Here is an 18,957-nt window from a genome sequence, read left to right as displayed (position 1 = left end):
TGGAGGAAGGGCTTACAGAGTGCCTACATAAAATGTTACAAGTACTGGGAACAATAAACTGCTGCAAACTGTGTCAGGCCTCTGCGGAGGCAAATTTCCCTAAGCCTTCATGTTCCAGGTACAGTGACCTTGACTCTGTTAAGAGTACACAAAATGCTCAAGGACTTAAAACCCCCTTTGTTACAAGTAACCAGACTTGTAGGCTCCTTGTGAGACTCACTCCCTCCAGCTGCACCTAGAATGCAATCTATAGATAACCACACGTTATTGTTTTGTGAAACTCCCAAACCACCACTGTTATCAATCTTTAGAATGATGCACCAGTTCCGGCTCACTGATTCAGTTCTGGCTGATTCACCCCACCATCCCGTCATCTTCTCCCCACCATCACTCCACCGCCTACCTTATAGATCAAAGTGATTATAACCAATAAATACTGTGGAGAACCTAAGCTCAGGGCCTTCACTGCCTCAATTACAAGTGATGACCCCCTAATCCCACTTTCATTCTTAATCTTTTTCTCATTCCTTTGTCACCCCCAAACTCGGGAGTACCCAAGGGTGGGGTATGGGGGCTGGCTCTGTACGTTAGTAGTTGTACAACTCTGTAAATATAACAAAAACTAGAAAACTATATACTTTTAAAAAGCTGGATTTTACAATACATGAATTATATCACAAAACAGCTGTTACTAAAAGAAAAAGCAGAGAAGTCTAGCTGATGTGTGTTGTTTCATTCCTTTTCATATTTTGATTTACTATTCTCTTTTGTTGCCATTGCACAGATTTTTTTTTCTTTAACCTCTCTTACTTCCAGAGATTTGCTGATTATTTATTTATTTATTGAGACTGAGTCTGGCTCTCTTGCCCAGGCTGTGTTGCCCAGGCTGGAGTGCAGTGCCATGATCTCGGTTCACTGCAACCTCCACCTCCCGGATTCAAGCAATTCTCCTGCCTTGGCCACCTGAGTAGCTGGGATTACAGGTGCCTGCCACTGTGCCTGGCTAATTTTTGTATTTTTAGTAGAGACAGGGTTTTGCCATGTTGGCCAGGCCGGTCTCAAACTCCTGACCTCAGATGATCTGCCCGCCTCAGCTTCCCAAAATGCTGGGATTATAGGCATGAACCCACGCCTGACCTGATCATTTCTTAATAACCTTATTCACCTCCTCCTTTCTCTCTCTTTTTTAAAGAGACAGGGTCACACTGTGTTGCCCAGGCTGGCCTCAAACTCCTAGGCTCAAGCAATCCTCCCGCTTCAGACTTCTGAGTAGCAGGAACTAACATGCCACCATGCTCAGCTAACTCCCCATCCTTAATCCCCATCCCTACACCCCTCCCAAAAATTCCCAAATCAAAAATTAACCAGACAGAGAAAATACACTTTAAAGTTTAAAAAATATTAAACGTGACAACTGTTCAAGATCTACTTTTTACACAATCTCAGTAACATATGTACATACTCAAAAAAAAAAGCAGCATTTGCCTGGGAACAATACACCACTATAAGCAAACAAAATATCAAATAGCCTGAATTCTAAACTACAGTTTGGATTATATAAAATTACACTGTAAAGTTACAAATGTTGCTCATTCTTGAGAAACGTTTGAATGCTTAAGTAATGTTGCCATAATACATATTATTTCATGACATTAAAAAAAAAAATAACAATGGTGACACAAGGTATCATCATTTTAAGGGTAAAGAGATCAAGCAAGTACATATACAAATCCACTGGAAAAGCTAAGTTTGGAGCTGATTTCCTCTCTTGGATTATAACATTTCAGTAATACACAGTCATTATCTACTTATGGAATAATGCCTGAGCAATTTAGGTAAAGATATAAAGAATAACAAAAACCCTGCCCAAATATTCAAACTTGGAGAATTCTAGTTAAAATAGAAAAATATAAAATTTCTCCTTCCAAAAAAAGGTATCTAAGACAAAGGTTTAGATACCCCATGTAAATTACAAGTTATATGTGAATCAATCTTTTCTGTATTCCTTAAAGTTCTACAATCAACTGATGAAGAAACAAGTTTCATATTCAGACACTTTCAGAACACATCTACAATTAACAATGCAAAAGTATATTTTTAAAAACAGCTATTCTATTGAAGTCTTTAAGTACAGGAGATTTTATTTTTGGTGCATCTTCTTACGCATTTCTTCAAGAGCTGCTTCTTTCTCTCTCAGCACCTGCTTAAGTCTTCTTATTTTTTCATCTCGAATGGTTTCTTCTAACTCTGGTGGTGTCACTGGGAAAATATCTTCAGTATAGTTTTTATTGAAGAAATGACTTTGTTCATAAGCTGCATTTGAATTCAATGTGCCTTTCTCTTGCTTCTCATGGGTATAGTATTCTATCTCAGTTCTCTTTTCTTGTCTGGTTTTGCTGCGACTTGTGAGAGTGTTACATTGTGACACATCTGAAGTTGGTAAGATACTGCTTAGGGGTTGAGAGATGGTGACACTAGCTCCTCCATTTATGTCTGTGTTATAAGCATTCTCTGTTTTACTCTTCTTTATGTGATCCATCTTCTTAATAGTCTTTGCTTTTCTTTTCTTATCAAAATTCTGCTGCAATGTTAAATAACATTCCAAAACAAAAACAAAATTTTATTGCTAAATTCATGGTATACTATCAAATTTAACAACATCTGCAGAAACAAATATTTAGCTGTTACAATTAACAAAATTTACAGAGGATAACTACAGAAAGAAAGAAACATTTCCAACTGTGTGGTACCAAAATGTCTTAATCATATTCAGTAAGAAGAAGGTGCCTAATTCACATTTTCTTGCTCAAGTCAAGTTTAGAAGCCATACTGATCTACCACAGAAATATTATAACACTTGTGAAGCGCTTGAGAAATACGATTAATTTAGTTTTTTCTTCTCCTTTACACGGCAGGCACATGTGGAGGATTTTCATTAGAAAAGGTTTACTAGTCTTAATGACATTCGTAAGTGAAATGACAGTAGGCAAAGTTATAGACATTTATCATTATTAGCTAAATAAGTTGCTTAAAAGATAAGAACATATGCATGCATATATCTTCCACTACATTTGAATTATTTCCTTTAGATAGAATCCTCAAAGTAGGATGACCAGTTAAAAAGCTATGGCCATTTTCTTATAATGGAAAAAAGAGCAGTTAATAAAAACAAATAAAACACATCTTTAACAACTGTGGATGCATTTTTACCTGTGCATACACGGTTCTTTTAAACATCGTTTTGGTACAATATATATATTTGCAAAACCAGTAACAATCAACATTTATACTAATGCACAAGGCTAAAAACCAAATCAAGAAATTTAATATTCGTGTATCACTTGTACTACCTATGAAGAATACACTGAAATGTATTACCTACCTGTTTTCTCTCTCCTTCCTTCACCATAAACTCTGTCTCTTTGTAAGTACCACTCTTTACCAAACTGCTAAAGGAATCAAAACCTTCTCCAGAGGTCAATTGGTCAGGAATTCGAGTAAGGCACACTTTCAAATCTTTAGTAAGGCCAAATGTCTTTTTAAATTCAGCATCACTCTTCAGATGTGATGCCTTATTACTTCTTTCTTGAGAATCTTTCTTGTCATTTCTTCCTTGGGTAACTTTTTCTGATGTTGATGCCATCTCATTATGGATCTGGAATTAGGAAAAGAAAACATACAAACAATACTGCTAATTATTCAAGTTACTTTATTAAACAAGCAACTAAGTGATTATTTCATCTTACATAAAAGAATATAGCATGCTTTAAAATCCTAAAGGATTGGTTCATATTATCCTTGCCTTACCACCCAAACTCAAAAAACCGAATGTAAGTACAAACTTAAAATATTCCCCCTCTACAATTTCTCATTTAATTTGTTGAACTAGAAAGGTAATGAATAGTCAATTCTCAAACAACTGAAAGGAGAATACAAACTAATGACAACATTAAAATAACATATATGACATTATTTAGGAATTGTAGTCTTCTGGAAAAATCACACATGCCTTTATCAGTCTTGTATTTAACAATCAGAATTTACCTCCTTATACCACTGGAGTTCAATGAATTCTGTACTGAAAGGGAGAAACACTGACATTATTAAGTAGACCTCTAAGTAAGCAAAGGAAAAGGTGGGTACAAATATCTAGTAAGCACACAGACACACAAACCTTAAATCAAACATAAAGCTAACTATGTGGACATGTTGAGTAGTTGAGGAGTCACAAAGAGCTAATAAAAAGGAAAAGGAAATTTGTCTACCAAAAAATAACAATCAACCCATCAAAGATACTGATAAAATCTTATTTCCACAAATTACTGAAAGTACCAATTAGCCCTATCTCACCTTTTCCATGGTATACCACCACCACCACCACACACACACACACACAAAACCCCAAAACCAACTCTTTTACATGCACATTGATCTCTTCATATACTAAAAAAGCTATTAAATATGAACATACATACATGTGTATATATACATACACTCACACATTTTTACTAAACTTCGAATTCACATTATCCTTCTCCAACTCTCCTAAGCCTTGTTACTCTGTAATATTTTTGTTTACATTGTTTTAAAGAATTGGCATGCCAAGTGATTCAAGAGAAAGACTAATTGTACTCCTTCTCAAATTTGCTCAGATGGAAGTTTTGACTTAATTAAATACTCATGTGTATAGTCTGTGTGTGACAGGGTTGGCAGGGGGGAAAGAGATATCATAGATAACCTTGAGAATTAAGAAAACAAACTTTTCTATATAGATACATAAAAAGAGCACCCTGACATGGGAAAATTACCTTTGGTTCTTGGTCTCTGAAAACACACTGTTGTGAAGTAACAGTTGTTGCATCAACAGAGGAACTTATTTTCTCTATGCTCTGGAAGATACTTCCTTTTCTGGGGGCATTGTGTCCTGTACTAAATCCATCTGGAAAGATTGGATTTGTTAATAAAGTCTTACTCTGTTTTAAGTAGTTACTGGATTGGTTCATATGTGGATTTGTGGTAGAAGGAGATGGTTTCTCCACTTTATTCTTCTCTGCCCTTAGATTGGCCATGGAAGCAAGCTGGGTATTGGAAAGTGATTTTGTCTCCATCTGGGAAGATTTACTTTTAGCCAAAACCATATTTACAACCTCTCTGGATATTTCTGTGACTGGACTTGGACTCACTATCTGTAACGTGCCTTTTCTTAGTGGAGTATCAGGAGAAACAGATTTCTGTTGGTCAATTTGTGATGGCAGAACATCTGTCCCCTTTTTAGCCAACAGATAGACTTTCCCATTAAACATAACCAAAGCATTATCTTTAATAGGCATATTTTTGGATTGTGTCCCACTAGGATCGATGGTATTCAATGGTGGCATAGTTACAGTATTATCTCCCAAATTTTTCCTATCTACAAAAGTTTTTAAAATCTTTGAAGCCACATTATTTGAAGACTTAACAGGAACAAGAGATGGCGTACAAGGCTGCAGCTTATCTTGGAAAATCCATTTCACTGGAGCAGCTTGAGAATGCTGACCACCTTTCAATTGTGTCTCTGTAGCAACATTCTTTGGAATTTGTGTGGTATTTAGTATTACTGGCTTTGCTATTTCTGTAACAGGTTTTGGGTAAATGTTTTGAAAGTTCTTGGTGACTACATTTTTCACTGTATTTACAGGAGATACATAAATAACAGTTGGCATTTGAGAGGCCTCAACCATTCCTGAGGTACTGGTGGTGGCAGTTGCAAATATCTTTTGCTGCACTGAAGGAGGCAATGACGACGCTGGTACAGATTTCACTTCAGCATGGGCTGGAATCTGTAAATGATGCCCAGAAGGCAAAACTGGAGACTTCACAGTCATTGGGAGACTCTGGGTATTAACTACAATAAAAGATGAGTCTTTTTGTGTTGAGGGAGGAACAGCAAATGTCTGCATGGTGAGTCCATCAATTTTCACACCATGACTCTGAACTTTAGACATTGATGAAGAAAAATGTTCAGTTCCCACAGAAGTAACTCTACCTTTTTCTGATGTATCTACTGTTCTTGTAAGAAAATAGTTTGAAGAACTGGCTGGCTGAAAAATGGGCAATTGAACTGATGCACTCGTGGAAGAGCTGGGAATCTGAGTCTGAAAAGTAACTCGAACTGGTTTTCCTGTATTCCCTTTCAAAGCATCAGACATGACTGAAGATTGAACTAGTGGTATAAGATTTCCAGAAGAATTAGGAATTGGAAGTAATTGCAGAAGATTTTTTCCATCCGAGCCAATCGTCTGAACTACTTGGTACATGCAGCCTGAAACACTTAAAAGAACATTATGAGTAAATAAATACAACATACTACATGGTATACACATTTTATTTAAAAATAAGTATTTGTAAATATTATTTTTAAATATTAAAATATAATTAAAGTATATCATTTTCCATTTGAGTTTTCAAAGTGAAAAACTGCAAAACAAAGATTTTGAAGTAGAAGAGATAATGATATAGTCAGCTTCTTACATGATTAGGCAATGGGTATGAGATAATAACATTTATTCCTAAGGCTAAAAGTAGACATATCTAAGGTTTTGCCTTATATAAAATTATGCTACTAAAGTAGGCTCCTCTTAAACTATTACCATCCTCCCTTCCCCCTTTCCTTGAGATCTTTCCTCTTGTCTTCCTCCTCTACTCTAACTGAAGATTCTCATTCCCTCTCCCCTTACTCTTATGCCATTTCTCTCAGTCTTCCCCCTCCAATCTATTCTGTCTTCTTCCTATCATAACTCGCAAGTTCTACTGTCAGCTATTCTTCTTTTGCTTAAGATCTCTCTCAAGGTGTTACCCTAGTTTCCACATTTTTGTACTGCAGACCTCACTGAACCGCTTACATAGGAATCATTTTCTTCTGATTACTGTTTCAGCACATTTGAGGTTTAGTGCTAAATAGTCCTTGGTAAAGCAATTATATATAGTAGTCAACAGTCAATCACCTATCAATCCATACATATAATATCACTGCAATTTCAGCTGAATGGTTTTCAATCAACATGGAACAGACTTAAAATAAATTTTGTTTAACTGAATCAATTCTGACCCCCATGCCTTGAATTATTTCTTAGTACAGATTGTCTGATCTTAAGAAAAGTCAATATATACTAATCTCTGTTTGCATAATTAGTTATTTGGAGATGACTTGAATAAAGATATCTTACCTTATTTATATCTAAAACATCTTTCAGCTCCTGGAAATATTGAGCTTTCATGGGATTCAGGGTCATCACACATACAGTCACTCTTCCTAGGTACTCCACTCCCAACCCAACTCTTCACATACCTCAAGTCTTGGCATAAATGATATTTCTCAAGAGATACATTTTCTGACCACTCTAATCTATCCTTCCTTCATAATTAATCTATAACATTAGACTTGTTAGCTTCCTTCATGATATATATCATAGATGGTTATCACATATTAGTATGTTTGCTTATCTACAGACTGTCTCTCATGTTAAATTCTAACAATGAGTGCAGTGTCCATATCCTACAGACCTAGCATGGTCTTAGATAACTAAGATCAAATAAAGAAAAAAATTCAAGGGCAAATAATAATAATGATAACAAGCAGGTATGTTCTTAAAACTATGAGATATTAATAAAAATATCAAGTGTTATTTTATTAATAAGGAACTCTCAGGTATTAATAAAAAGTTCAAGGGCAAATAATGATAATAATTAGGTATGTTTTTAAAACTCTCAGGTATTGATAAAAATCAGTATCAAAAATTCTATGTATCCATGGAAATGCTGGAACTCAAGTTTACCTTTCTGCAGTTCAAATAACATTATATCCTCACAAAAACATAAAGCAGTCTTCTGAACACTTAAGAGTGGGTCAAAATATTAAATTGACCTTTTGGTGGTGGTGGTGGTGTTGAGACAGGGTCCGGTGCAAATTTCAGTTCACTGCAACCTCCACCTCCGGGGATCAAGCCATCCTTCTACCTCAGCTTCCCAAGTAGCTGGGACTACAGATGCATGCCACCACACCCAGCTATTTTTTTTATTTTTTATAGAGGTAAGGTTTTGCTATGTTGCCCAGGCTGATCATACACTGACTTTTAATAAATTAAAAGTTAACTTCTAAAGAGAGTAACTCCAAAGAAATGGATGAATTCTTGCCTTCAGGGTTTTAAGAGGAAAAATTCACCTTTATTATCTCCCTGCACCTCAAGAAAAGCACATCTGACCTGGGGAAGAACATAATATTAATTCATTACACAAAAATTTACCAAGTATCTGTTATAATGTAAGCACCAGGCTCATTAGGAAAAAAGGATCAGTAAGCTGTAGCCTCTGGGCCTAATCTGGCCCACTCTGTTTTTATGCATTCTTACATTTTAATCGATTTTTAAAACTCAAAAGAGTAACAATAGCCTCTGTATTGGCTCCTCAGTCTTCTTTGCCAACTCATACTTCTGAATCAACTTTCAAATGTTGGGAATTTACCAAAGCTTAGAAAGAATCCTTCTCTTCCTATTCTGTACTCTATTTCCTTAGATGCTTTGTTCTCAATGCACAATTTCAATTAAATTATCACTTACATATCAACAATTTCAAATATTTCTATCTGTGGCTTCTTTGAGATTTAGGCTTATACATCCAAATTTCCTATTAACATTTTCATTCAGAATCTCAAATGTTCCTAAAATTCAACACGGTGAGCAGATCTCTGCCCATCCTAATCTCCCAAATTCCATCTTCTCCAGGGTTTTCTTTGCTAAATAGCATCTCATCTACCTTAGATGCCTTAAGTCAGAATAGGTAAATCCTGCTTTCTTATTCCCTGCATTCAATGATCACAAAATCCTGTTGATACTGTCTCCTAAATTTCCTTTGATCTGTTCAGTTCCTTCCAAATCGACTTACCACTCTACTCAAAGCAAACATCATCTCTGGCTTAGAATACTACAATGCTTAATGACTGATTTTTTTCTTCAATCACATCTTCTACCTTTCAATTTACTCAGCACACTAAAACTGATTTTTCCCTGCTTAAAACATTGCAGTGGCTTCCCATTATTCTTGAGTCGCAGGAAGAAAACCATTGCTTCTGGTGCAATGTGAGCCAAAAGAAGAGAGGATTATAAGAAAATTGGGCAATTCTACTAAAAGTTTCTGAGATGCCAAATAGGATGAGAATTAAAAATGTACACTGGAAATCATGCTGTGAAGGTCACTGATGACTTTAATAAGAGCAGTGTGGCAGGGGAAAGAAGTTGCTGAGGAGTGGATATAAAAAAAGCAAGCAGACAACTCTTTTTAAACTTTGACTGTCAAGAGGAAGAGAAAGACTGGCAGGTAGCTACAGTAATAAATGAAATCAAAGAAAGGATCTTTCCTTTTTCTTTCTTTTTTAAGGTCAGATAAACCAGAACATATGTAAATACTCATGTGAGCCAGTCAAGGAAAGAAACTGGTAATAAAGGAAAAAGAGAGATATGCAATGAGAAGGAGTTAGGAAATGGAAACCAGAAAGACAGGTGGAGGGACTGAACCTTAAAGAGTGCTACAGAGCTAGCTCCTTCCATTGGAACACTGGAGGAGAGGTTAGGTGCATTTTCAGTTAAACATGTAGCTTTGATGTTAGAAGGCTTAAGTAATTCTCATTTAAAGGCTTTTATTTTCTTTATGAAAAATCGCATGACATCATCTGATAAAAGTAACAGCAAAAATACGGGACGATTTGAAGAGAATCAAAGATTTGAAACAGTTTTTTTGAAGGGGTAAACTGACCACAGAAAACATCAGAGTTGCCAGGATGTGTTGATGGTGCAAGAAGACAGTTAGTGGTTATGAATTTATAGTAGTGCTAATCTGTACTCTTGAGATTTTCCTTGTGACACCAAGCACAGACAAAGAGAAAGCACACTGAGTTCATCCAGGGTTGGGGTGGCATCAGAAAGGTGCAACAAAAATCAAAGAAGACCAAAAGAATGTAAGGTATTGATAAGAGTTATTAAAATGAAACAGAGAATCTAAACTGGATAGGAAGAAAATAAGAGAATAAAAGGCTAAAGTACAGGGATAAATAAAGGGATTATTGGTCTGTGGGGCCAGATAAAGTTAACAGTTACAATAAGAACAGTTAAACAAGTCAGCTAGAAATACAGGAATTGGCATTTTTGAAAACAGAATGCATTAAACAATTTTGTAGATGCAGTAATTTCATCTAATAATAAGGACTACAAAAGTAGATAGGTGCAACAGAACAGAGAGTAAGATTACTGGGGAAAAAATTTCTGTAATAAAGATGAGGTGACAAAGATTATCCATCTGTATGGATACTGAAATCACATAGGATCAGAGGGAAGACAGTGAGCTAGATGTTGAACTAAGTGTCAAGTTCAGTGACAGGAAGTGGCAGATGGTGTTAACAAACCACAATTAAGTGATATGCCAGAAAGTTATCTTGAAGCCTACTTTTTTTTGCAGTCCATTTTCTTTCCTATTGTCCTACTAAAACTTCATTCTCAAAGATTACTAAATATGTTCTCACAGTTAAATCCGTCTTTATGTTCATTCCCTAGGTGCTCTCTGTTGCAACTAATTATCCTTCCATCTTGATCCTCTTTCCTATCATGGTTTCCACTGTGTACAATTTATTTCTCGACTTCCTTAATGTTCTCTTACTCATTTTCTGCATTATAAGCATTCTACTGTAACTATTCCACCAAGTACAGTTCTTGACCCTGTTTTTCTCCTTTAAGACATTCTTCCTTAAAGACTGCAACAATTCTCATGGCTTCAACTATTTTCAAGTATCTTTTTTGAAATAATGACTCCCATAGTTATATCCTTTAATTCCTTTCCCCTACTGGAATTGACATCAGTTCCATATCTGTGATGTCTTACCAAACATTTTCATTTTTAATATCAACATTTTAAATCCAGCAAGTTATAATTAATCTCTGTTGAAAACTAGTAGTCTATCCTACCACTCAGTCATGTGGCAGCACCAATATTTTCCACATCATATAAGTTTTAAATCACCTAGTGATCACTGATTTGTCTTTATCATCGTTCTTAAATTCATCCACATAACCTTGTATATGTCCTTACAAAAGTTAAACAATTAATAAATGCATACTGAATCAAGTCTATAAGGTTTTCTATTTAACCTATTTCATCCATCTTTTTTTTCTTCATCATTGTGACTTCCACTATCTAGATGATATACTCATCAGATGTATCTAGCACTCATCATTTTCATTCCTACAGTATTTTGCTGATGTTTAGTTTTTCTGACTGCAGCCACTATTGACTATTATGTATCTCTGATAGATTAAGACTGTTTTCATCCTGTTACCTCCCATTCAAAGTTTTAGTATTCATCATTGACAATTCAGCTTGACATGAAAATCATTTACAAACTAGCCCCAACCAATCTCTACAACAAAACCACCTACAACTTCTCTTTGCTATTCTGAAATATGCCATGTACATTACATTATTTACTCAAAGTATTATTTTTCTTCTCCAACAAAATGAGTTTCAAATTCTATCTTCTCCATAAAATATATGCCAGTCACTCAAGCTTAATTTCTTCCAACTTGGAATCCCTAATGCACTCCTATTGGTGCCACTAATGTTGGAAATTATATAATGCTTTCTTTATTGACTTTATTAGCTAAATTTAAAAAATGAGTAAAGTATTGTTTCATTCAGTAAGATTGAAATTCCTTAAGATGAGAAAGGCTTTATTATTTATTTTGCAATTATTCTTCCAATACCATACATAATATTTTATAATGACCTCTGTATTTCTGCTTTATAAAAAAGTTATACTGGATGAGCTATTTTCAAATCTGATCACTAGATTTTTCCCTCTCTTTTCCTCTATTTCTCCTCCAAAAAAAAAAAAGAAAAATGAAGCTTCTTCCATGTCAACATATCAGTGAGATTCATATAATCTACCACAGACCATAAATTCCTACAGGGTAGATTATCCTATTCATATCTATATACTCTGCATCTAATTCAGAATCTGGAACTTCCACACAATAATGTTAGCTGAATTGAATCCTACAAGTTATAATTTTTTTAAAAATCCATAATTTCTTTTCAACAAAATGTAGAGTTCTAAAAATTAAACTGAAATGCAGACTGCTAAGGAAAGAAGAAATAAATCAGGGCAAAATTCATAATCCTTCCATCAATATACAGTTTTTCATATCTAGAAGGAGCATTCCATTGAAGAGATTGAATAACTGAAATCCTACAACGATTCTGTTTTCTGAAAGATCATATTCTGCAGGCTAATATCAGAACTAAAACTGGAATGAGATTCTGCATCCCATTTTCAAATTTGGTAAACTTAGAAAATAGTTTAAAGTAATTACTTTAAGGTAATTACTTTAAACCAGCTGGTGTTCAAACTGACAAACTACATTTGATATATAACACAGCTTAACATTTCAAAAGAGAAAAGAGGAACATATTAGAAAGATTACGGGCTTCTAATTCTGGTTCTTATAATTACGAGTTGACTGGAAAATTTACTTATCCTCTTGGAATCTGTTTCTTCATTTGTTAAATGTTAAATGGGGGAAAAAAGGCTTGCTATGAGAAATAAATGAAATGACTGCCTAGGAGCCTAATAGTTATCATCTTCCATTAAATATGCAATTGGTTTCTGAGAATAAAGGTAAGGTCTTTTAAAAATGTAATGAGAAATTTAGTAAAAGGGCACATTAAACATATTGGTAATGTTACATGACTTCTGACAGTTTTTACTATTCTAATATTGATATGAGGCATTCACATTTCGGAAATAAACTAGTAAAAATGTTGACGGCCAGTTAACATTTTGTAGATATTTTTACAAAATAAATATTTTTTACCTCCTAGGAAATCCTTTTCTATCTTACTATTCGATCTTACAATCTATAATATTATGTATATACAGAACATAATATATGTAAGTATGTAATGTAGTAATCTATCCAATATGTATCATGTATTGCGTATGCGATAGATAATAACAGTTGTTACTAATTCTAATCCTAATAAACAGTCCAACAAGTTATGAATTGTATTCTCATTTTATACTTGAGAAAATGGAGATTTAGAAATATTTAATAACTTACTTAGAATTACACACTCCCCTTGAGAAATTTTATCTACTTTTTGTATTTACTTTAGCATAACCCCATCATAACAGGGTCCAAAAAATTCAAATGCAGAAACTGAGAGATTAATGACAGATTTCATTCAGACTGTAGTATGTGTGCCTGTCTCTCCCTCACACAAACATACACAGACGCACTCATACAAATCACAAAATAAAACACTGTACACAACAAAATGCATACTGAATTGACATTGAAGCATCATCATTCTAATCAAACCAAACCAAACCCCCTGCTGAGAACGCTTAAGTTTAGCTCCCCATTTGAATACAAGTGGTTATGTGAAGATAGCCGCCTATGGCCAATCACATGATATCTTAATTCTTATTATTGTGGAATATATAATCACAGGCTTTCATTATAGTACCTCTAAAGTGATGCTTCCTAAGTCTCTAGTCTCAGCTCTGACTCAGCCTGAGTTTCATATCCAAATATCTGACTGCTTTCTTGATGTGTTCCTCATCTCAGTTAATTTACCAATATCCATTCAGAAAACTGGCATCATAACTGATCCCACTTTCTTCCTGCCAATTCATTAACAAAGTTGGTTTATCTTCCCTTCTGTATTTCTTTGAATCCAATCCCTACTCTACTGTACCAGCGAGTTCAGGCCCTCAGAACTTCTGAAAAGACAACTGAAATAGAATCCTTTTATGTTGATCACTCACCCTCAAATCCACACTGCCGTCAGTTATCTAAAATGCACACCTATGTCAGTCTTTTTCTTAAAATACTCCGAACAATTTCCAATAGATGAAGTCTAATCTCCCTAGCAGGGCAAACAGAACCCTTAAAAGCTATCTACCTATCCTGCTTGTACAGAATCAAGCAGGATAGGTACAGAATAAAGCAACAAGTATCAATCATTAGCAATAAACTATACAGATGCTTTATTTACCAGTACTTTGCATAAGCATATCCTGCATTCATCTTTAACTGGATAGCTGATACTTATGTCTTCCAACTCAGCTGTTTCTGGAATCTTTCCTCCAACTCCCTTCATCTACTCTCTTCCTTTACCACATCAACTCTACTTCTCTCCTCCTTCATCATGACTGTAAGGCTGGAAACAGCCCATATCCTATTATTTAATCAGTCTTCCCATTTAACACAGTCTATCATATACATAGTAGGCACTAAATGAATGTTTTTCATTCAAATGTTTAAACTGTACTGATAATAAGCGGTAAGCTAGGATATGAACCCAAGTCTCTACAACTTTAAAGCTTCTTTCCACTGAAGCATTCTGAGTCTTGCTTTGTTCTTTCACAATAAAACCCAAATCAAAATGATTATCTTCCAGATTTTTCCTTTGTATGCTAAGATTAAATTTGAGTTTTACATTTTATACTCTGATGAATTACAGATACTTCAAAGAATACACAAATCTGTATTATGCTACTGAAAAATTTTGAATAAGCAGTAACAGGAAAACTTTAAAGCTACAAACAGTAAGAAAATCATATAGTCATTTAAGTTATAAAAAGAAATGATTTACTACCATCAAACATGTTACAAGAAAAATAAGAAAACTAAGCTTCCAATAAACTAAAAGGGCCGATGTTAATCATATTATTTACTAAATTGTATTTGGATGTTTTGTTACTCACAAAATAGAATGAAATCAAATATGCAACCATTAACCAAAATAAATGTCAAAGCTTCAGAAAGTCATCTGGTAAATGCCACAAATATATGATGTAAAACCTCAGTGATTTAAATAAATATATTCAAAGATAATAAAAACAACACATAAATCAATGAGTCAATGAACTCAAAATGACTTATGAATGTAATTTGTAAAAGTCTCCAAATCCCCAAAGGATTAGAAATTGTATAACAGACTTGAGTATACACACACGAAGTAAAGTTGATAGCACTTTTTATATTTAAAAATGCAATCCTAAAACACATTTTCTATAAATTAAGCTAAGTCAGATGTCATTATTTAGGTACTAAAACAGGGCAGCAGAAATTAATCATAAAAAGTAATTCTACTTTTGCATATCTACACAGGGCACTCTGTCACTTCCCCCAAACTTTCACCACAAACTTAAAAAGAAAAACACACGATATACCAAAATATGGCTCTTTTTATGATCTGAAATACAATGGTTCTTTCTTGACGTTCTTCAATAGAATTTTAGCTCATTACTATTAGCGGCCATTTCCTTTTATAAGACTGTGCATGCTTTTAAGGAATCACCATTACTTATGGTCTTTATTGCAATCGAGTTTTCTATCTACTTGTAATTAAGGAAAGCTCCTGGGCTAAAATCTGTACAGAATTAGAGTTGTATTCTTATAATAGTAACACTTAACATTTAAATTGTGCTTTACTATTTTCCTACATGACATATTTTACATATTTCATTCTCCTCATCTTTAAACTTCTAAGTGTTATTATTTACAGACTGGAAACAGGTACTTGGCCTCACAAATACAAATTGGCAAAGTTGAGATTAACCACCAGGTAGCCTGATTTTCTTCAAATGGAAATCTCCTTCTGTGAGTTTTGCATCTTAGTTCTTCATTTTATTAGTCTGCAGACTCTATTTTTTCCTCATCACTTACGATACATTCACTAACCATGTGAGTACAAGTGAAAACATTCTGCTTTAGCTAACATTGTTTCCATTTCATTTCCGCTTAATACAAATTTTAAAATAAACTAAGTTATTGATCATCTATTTTCTAATTTACAAGAATATTTTCCTCAGAAACACTGGACTCTCCTCATGTCAAATATAAATAGCCAATAAATGGCTCTTCATTACACCCTACTTCAAAAACGCTGTTCAAAAGGATTGATTTTACACGAGGATTTCTCCATTTTTCTCTCTCTTCATATAAAGCTATTTGAAATTTTAAATATTCAATCTCTTTGTTCTAAAGCCATCTTTCTTCAATCAGACACCCTTTCTGTCTCACTATTAAAATGTAACTATTTTCACTGAAGGTCCAGCGCCACCAGGGCTGCACTTGCTAATTCGCGCTGACTGCTGCGTTTCTGCGTGTGCGCAAGAATCTTCCAGAAGGTTTGAGTCACATACAGCCGTCGGCCATCTTGGATTTCATCTCCCGTGGAGATCTACTCCGTCTGCCTATGAAACTTGAGACGCTGGAGTCCCGCAGAGCCAGGGGAGGGGCTGTGTCAAGCTCTAAAGAGATTTTATGTTTCCCAGAGGAAAGCGCTCTATAGGCTTTAAGTGCCGCAGTGCCGAGTGCTTCCCGCCTGAGTGGCGCACTCTACGGGCTCCAAATCCTCTCAACTACACAGCGACGGCCGACTCCACATCCCTAAGACGGACAGAGGGGCGGGCGTGGGGAGGATTCGAAATCGGTACTTACCAATGCGAGGTGTTGCCTGAATTTTCCTCTGCGGGTTTCAGGAAGACCCTCCGTAGGTTATTTGACATTTTAGTGGGGAGGAAGGGGATACCTCATCCAGGAAAGTGGGAAGTGTGGGGCCGAGTTTCTCAAAGGGGCGAAAACCAGAGCGAAGAAATGTTGGGCTGGAGTTGCCCGCAGCAATTCTGAGGGATTTGACCTTAACGCAGGGCGACAGCGGGCTCTCGAGAGAGAGTATCCTGTGGCTTCGGAGCGAGGTGGCTCAGCCACCAGAAACCGGAAGGCTCCTGGCGTTTGTCTGCGTTCTCGCAGCCGTACCCTCGGAGAGAATCGGCGCGAGTCTCCGCCCCGCAGAGCTTACGACAATGCTCCAGAGCCAGCCGGGGCAGGCGCAGGGGGCGTGGCCTTGGTGGCACCGCCCCCAACAGGGCCGGGTCAGTGGTGACGACGGAGTCAGCCTGGCTCTGCCAGCCCCGCCCACTGAAGCCGAAAGCCGAGCAAAGCTCTGTCGGGCGTCTTCCGGAGTCGTCACGTCCGGTTGCCAAGGTGACTGGTTCGCTAAAGCCCCACCCTTATGATGCAATCCAATGGCAAGTGATGTTTGCTATCTTTTCTTCCGGATCAAGCAACAAATGGCAAAAGAAAGCTCTCCGGACACCTACGAAAAATAAAATGTTTCCGGGGTCAATCATAAATTTTCTGCTTCTATGCTACCGCTAGTGTAAGTTTTTCTCTCCCGTCAGGGCGTTAAAAGACATCGGCGGGCTTTTTTGTTATTATACACTCGTGGCCTGGGAAAACTTAAGACTCTTGCCTGTGGCCAGCGATTATTGTTGCTACTTCTCTGAAGGTTTCTCATTTACTACTCTTTCCTGAAGCTTTGCCTCTCACTCGTTGTCATATACATTCTGCAGGGAGATCTAGGAGGTGCATTACAATCTCTTTCGAAGATCTCTCCCTTTTCAAGGGAGTTCTTTACATCTTGATCACTGATTCTCTTTTGTTCTCAAACTGTCTCGTCTCGCTTTTTCGGTTTTATTCATGCTCCTGGCTTGAATTACCACCTGCACCCATATTTTACCACCAAAGGCATCTATAATAGGATGTGTGTGGCACTGATTTAAGTGTTTTTACAAAATTAATTTACTCCTAACGATTAATAAAAATTATTATATACAGATGAAGAAACTGATGATCAGAGAGGGTAAAAAACTTTTTAGAGGTCATATAGCTTGTGAATGATGGAGCCAGGCTCCAAATCCAGGTTGTCTGGCTGAACATTCCATGTACTTACCTACTGCATAATGCTACTGTGTGACTCACAAATTTATGTTCCCAGTTCTGATTTCTCTGGGATCTATACTTGGATGTTCAAGTGAATTGTTGAGATCTCCTTTTTGATATTTTAAAAGTCCCTTCAAATGAAACGTTCAAAACCACACTTAGAACTTTCTTCTCTTCCCCTCACTACACATTTTCCTTTATCAGTGCTATCTCTAGAAAGAAAGAAAAAAAACTTCCCTCTATTAAAGATGCCAAAATCCCAGTGTCAACCTTAACACATTCCTCTTTTTTTTCCAAAATATATAATTCGTCACCAACTTTTGCAGATTTTATCTTCTACGTATCTTACAAGTCTGCTTTTTATTTCTGTTACTCCTACTATGGAGCAAGCTTACTTTGTCTAGTGAAGCTTTAACTGATAGCCTCATATCCACTCTTGTATTCCTCTAAATGCTGCAGCCAGAGGTGCCTTATGGAAACACTAATCTGATGGTATCATCTCACTACATTAAAAACAATCAGTTTTCCACATTGCTCTTATGATAAGGATGAAAATCCTTGGTTTTTTTTTTTTTTTTTTTTTTTTTGGAGACAGGGTCTCACTTTCACTATTTCACCCCAGGCTGGAGTGCAGTGACATGATTTCAGCTCACTACCACCTCTGCCTCCTGGATTAAAGCAATTCTCATGCCTCAGCCTCCCGAGTAGCTGGGATTACAGGCACGCACCACCATGTCTGGCTCATTTTTTTTGTATTTTTAACAGAGACAGGGTTTCACCATTTTGGCCAGGCTGATCTCTTAACTCCTGACCTCAAATGATCTGCCTGCCTCAGCCTCCCAAAGTGCTGGGATTACAGGCATGAGCCACTGCACCCAGCTAAAATCCTTGATTCTAATCAAGATGTTGAACTAGTACAGACTGCTGACCTCTGGAGAAATAAAAAAAGAGAAGTTTAGATTTTAGGAATTAACAGCAACAACCACCACCACCAAAAAAAAAAAAAAAAAAAAAAAAAAAAGCAGCTGTGAAAATTACCATCTGTAGGAAACTTTCAGAACTGGTGTGTGTGTGTGTAGAGTATTACAGGCTAAACCCAAGGGCCACCATGGGCAGAAGAGGGTGAAGGAAATTATTTTAA

The 18,957-nt window shown here is 36.1% G+C and overlaps 1 protein-coding gene across 4 annotated transcripts; it reads right to left on the bottom strand.

Annotated features, from left to right (window-relative positions):
- Nucleotides 1-1,378: 1,378 nt before the first annotated feature.
- On the bottom strand, nucleotides 1,379-16,861 carry LRIF1 (ligand dependent nuclear receptor interacting factor 1). 4 transcript variants are annotated; one of them, XM_012468123.3, is made up of 4 exons: nucleotides 16,533-16,861; nucleotides 4,809-6,309; nucleotides 3,383-3,655; nucleotides 1,379-2,581 (listed from the first exon to the last, which is right to left on the bottom strand). In XM_012468123.3, the coding sequence occupies exons 1-4, from the start codon at nucleotides 16,598-16,600 to the stop codon at nucleotides 2,141-2,143; spliced, it is 2,283 nt and encodes a 760-aa protein (XP_012323546.1). In that variant the 5' UTR covers nucleotides 16,601-16,861; the 3' UTR covers nucleotides 1,379-2,140. The 4 variants fall into 4 exon arrangements, with proteins under 4 accessions (XP_012323546.1, XP_012323547.1, XP_012323544.1 ...); XM_012468124.2 differs by lacking the exon at nucleotides 4,809-6,309 and having other exon boundaries at nucleotides 16,533-16,849; XM_012468121.3 differs by lacking the exon at nucleotides 16,533-16,861 and having other exon boundaries at nucleotides 4,809-9,468.
- Nucleotides 16,862-18,957: the final 2,096 nt, after the last annotated feature.

This window comes from Aotus nancymaae, unplaced genomic scaffold (genome assembly GCF_030222135.1).
Source record: "Aotus nancymaae isolate 86718 unplaced genomic scaffold, 86718_ANA_hifiasm-v0.15.2.pri h1tg000007l, whole genome shotgun sequence".
Classification (NCBI taxonomy): domain Eukaryota; kingdom Metazoa; phylum Chordata; class Mammalia; order Primates; family Aotidae; genus Aotus; species Aotus nancymaae.
Note: the sequence above shows the minus strand (reverse complement) of the source record. Positions and strands in the feature narration are given on the sequence as shown.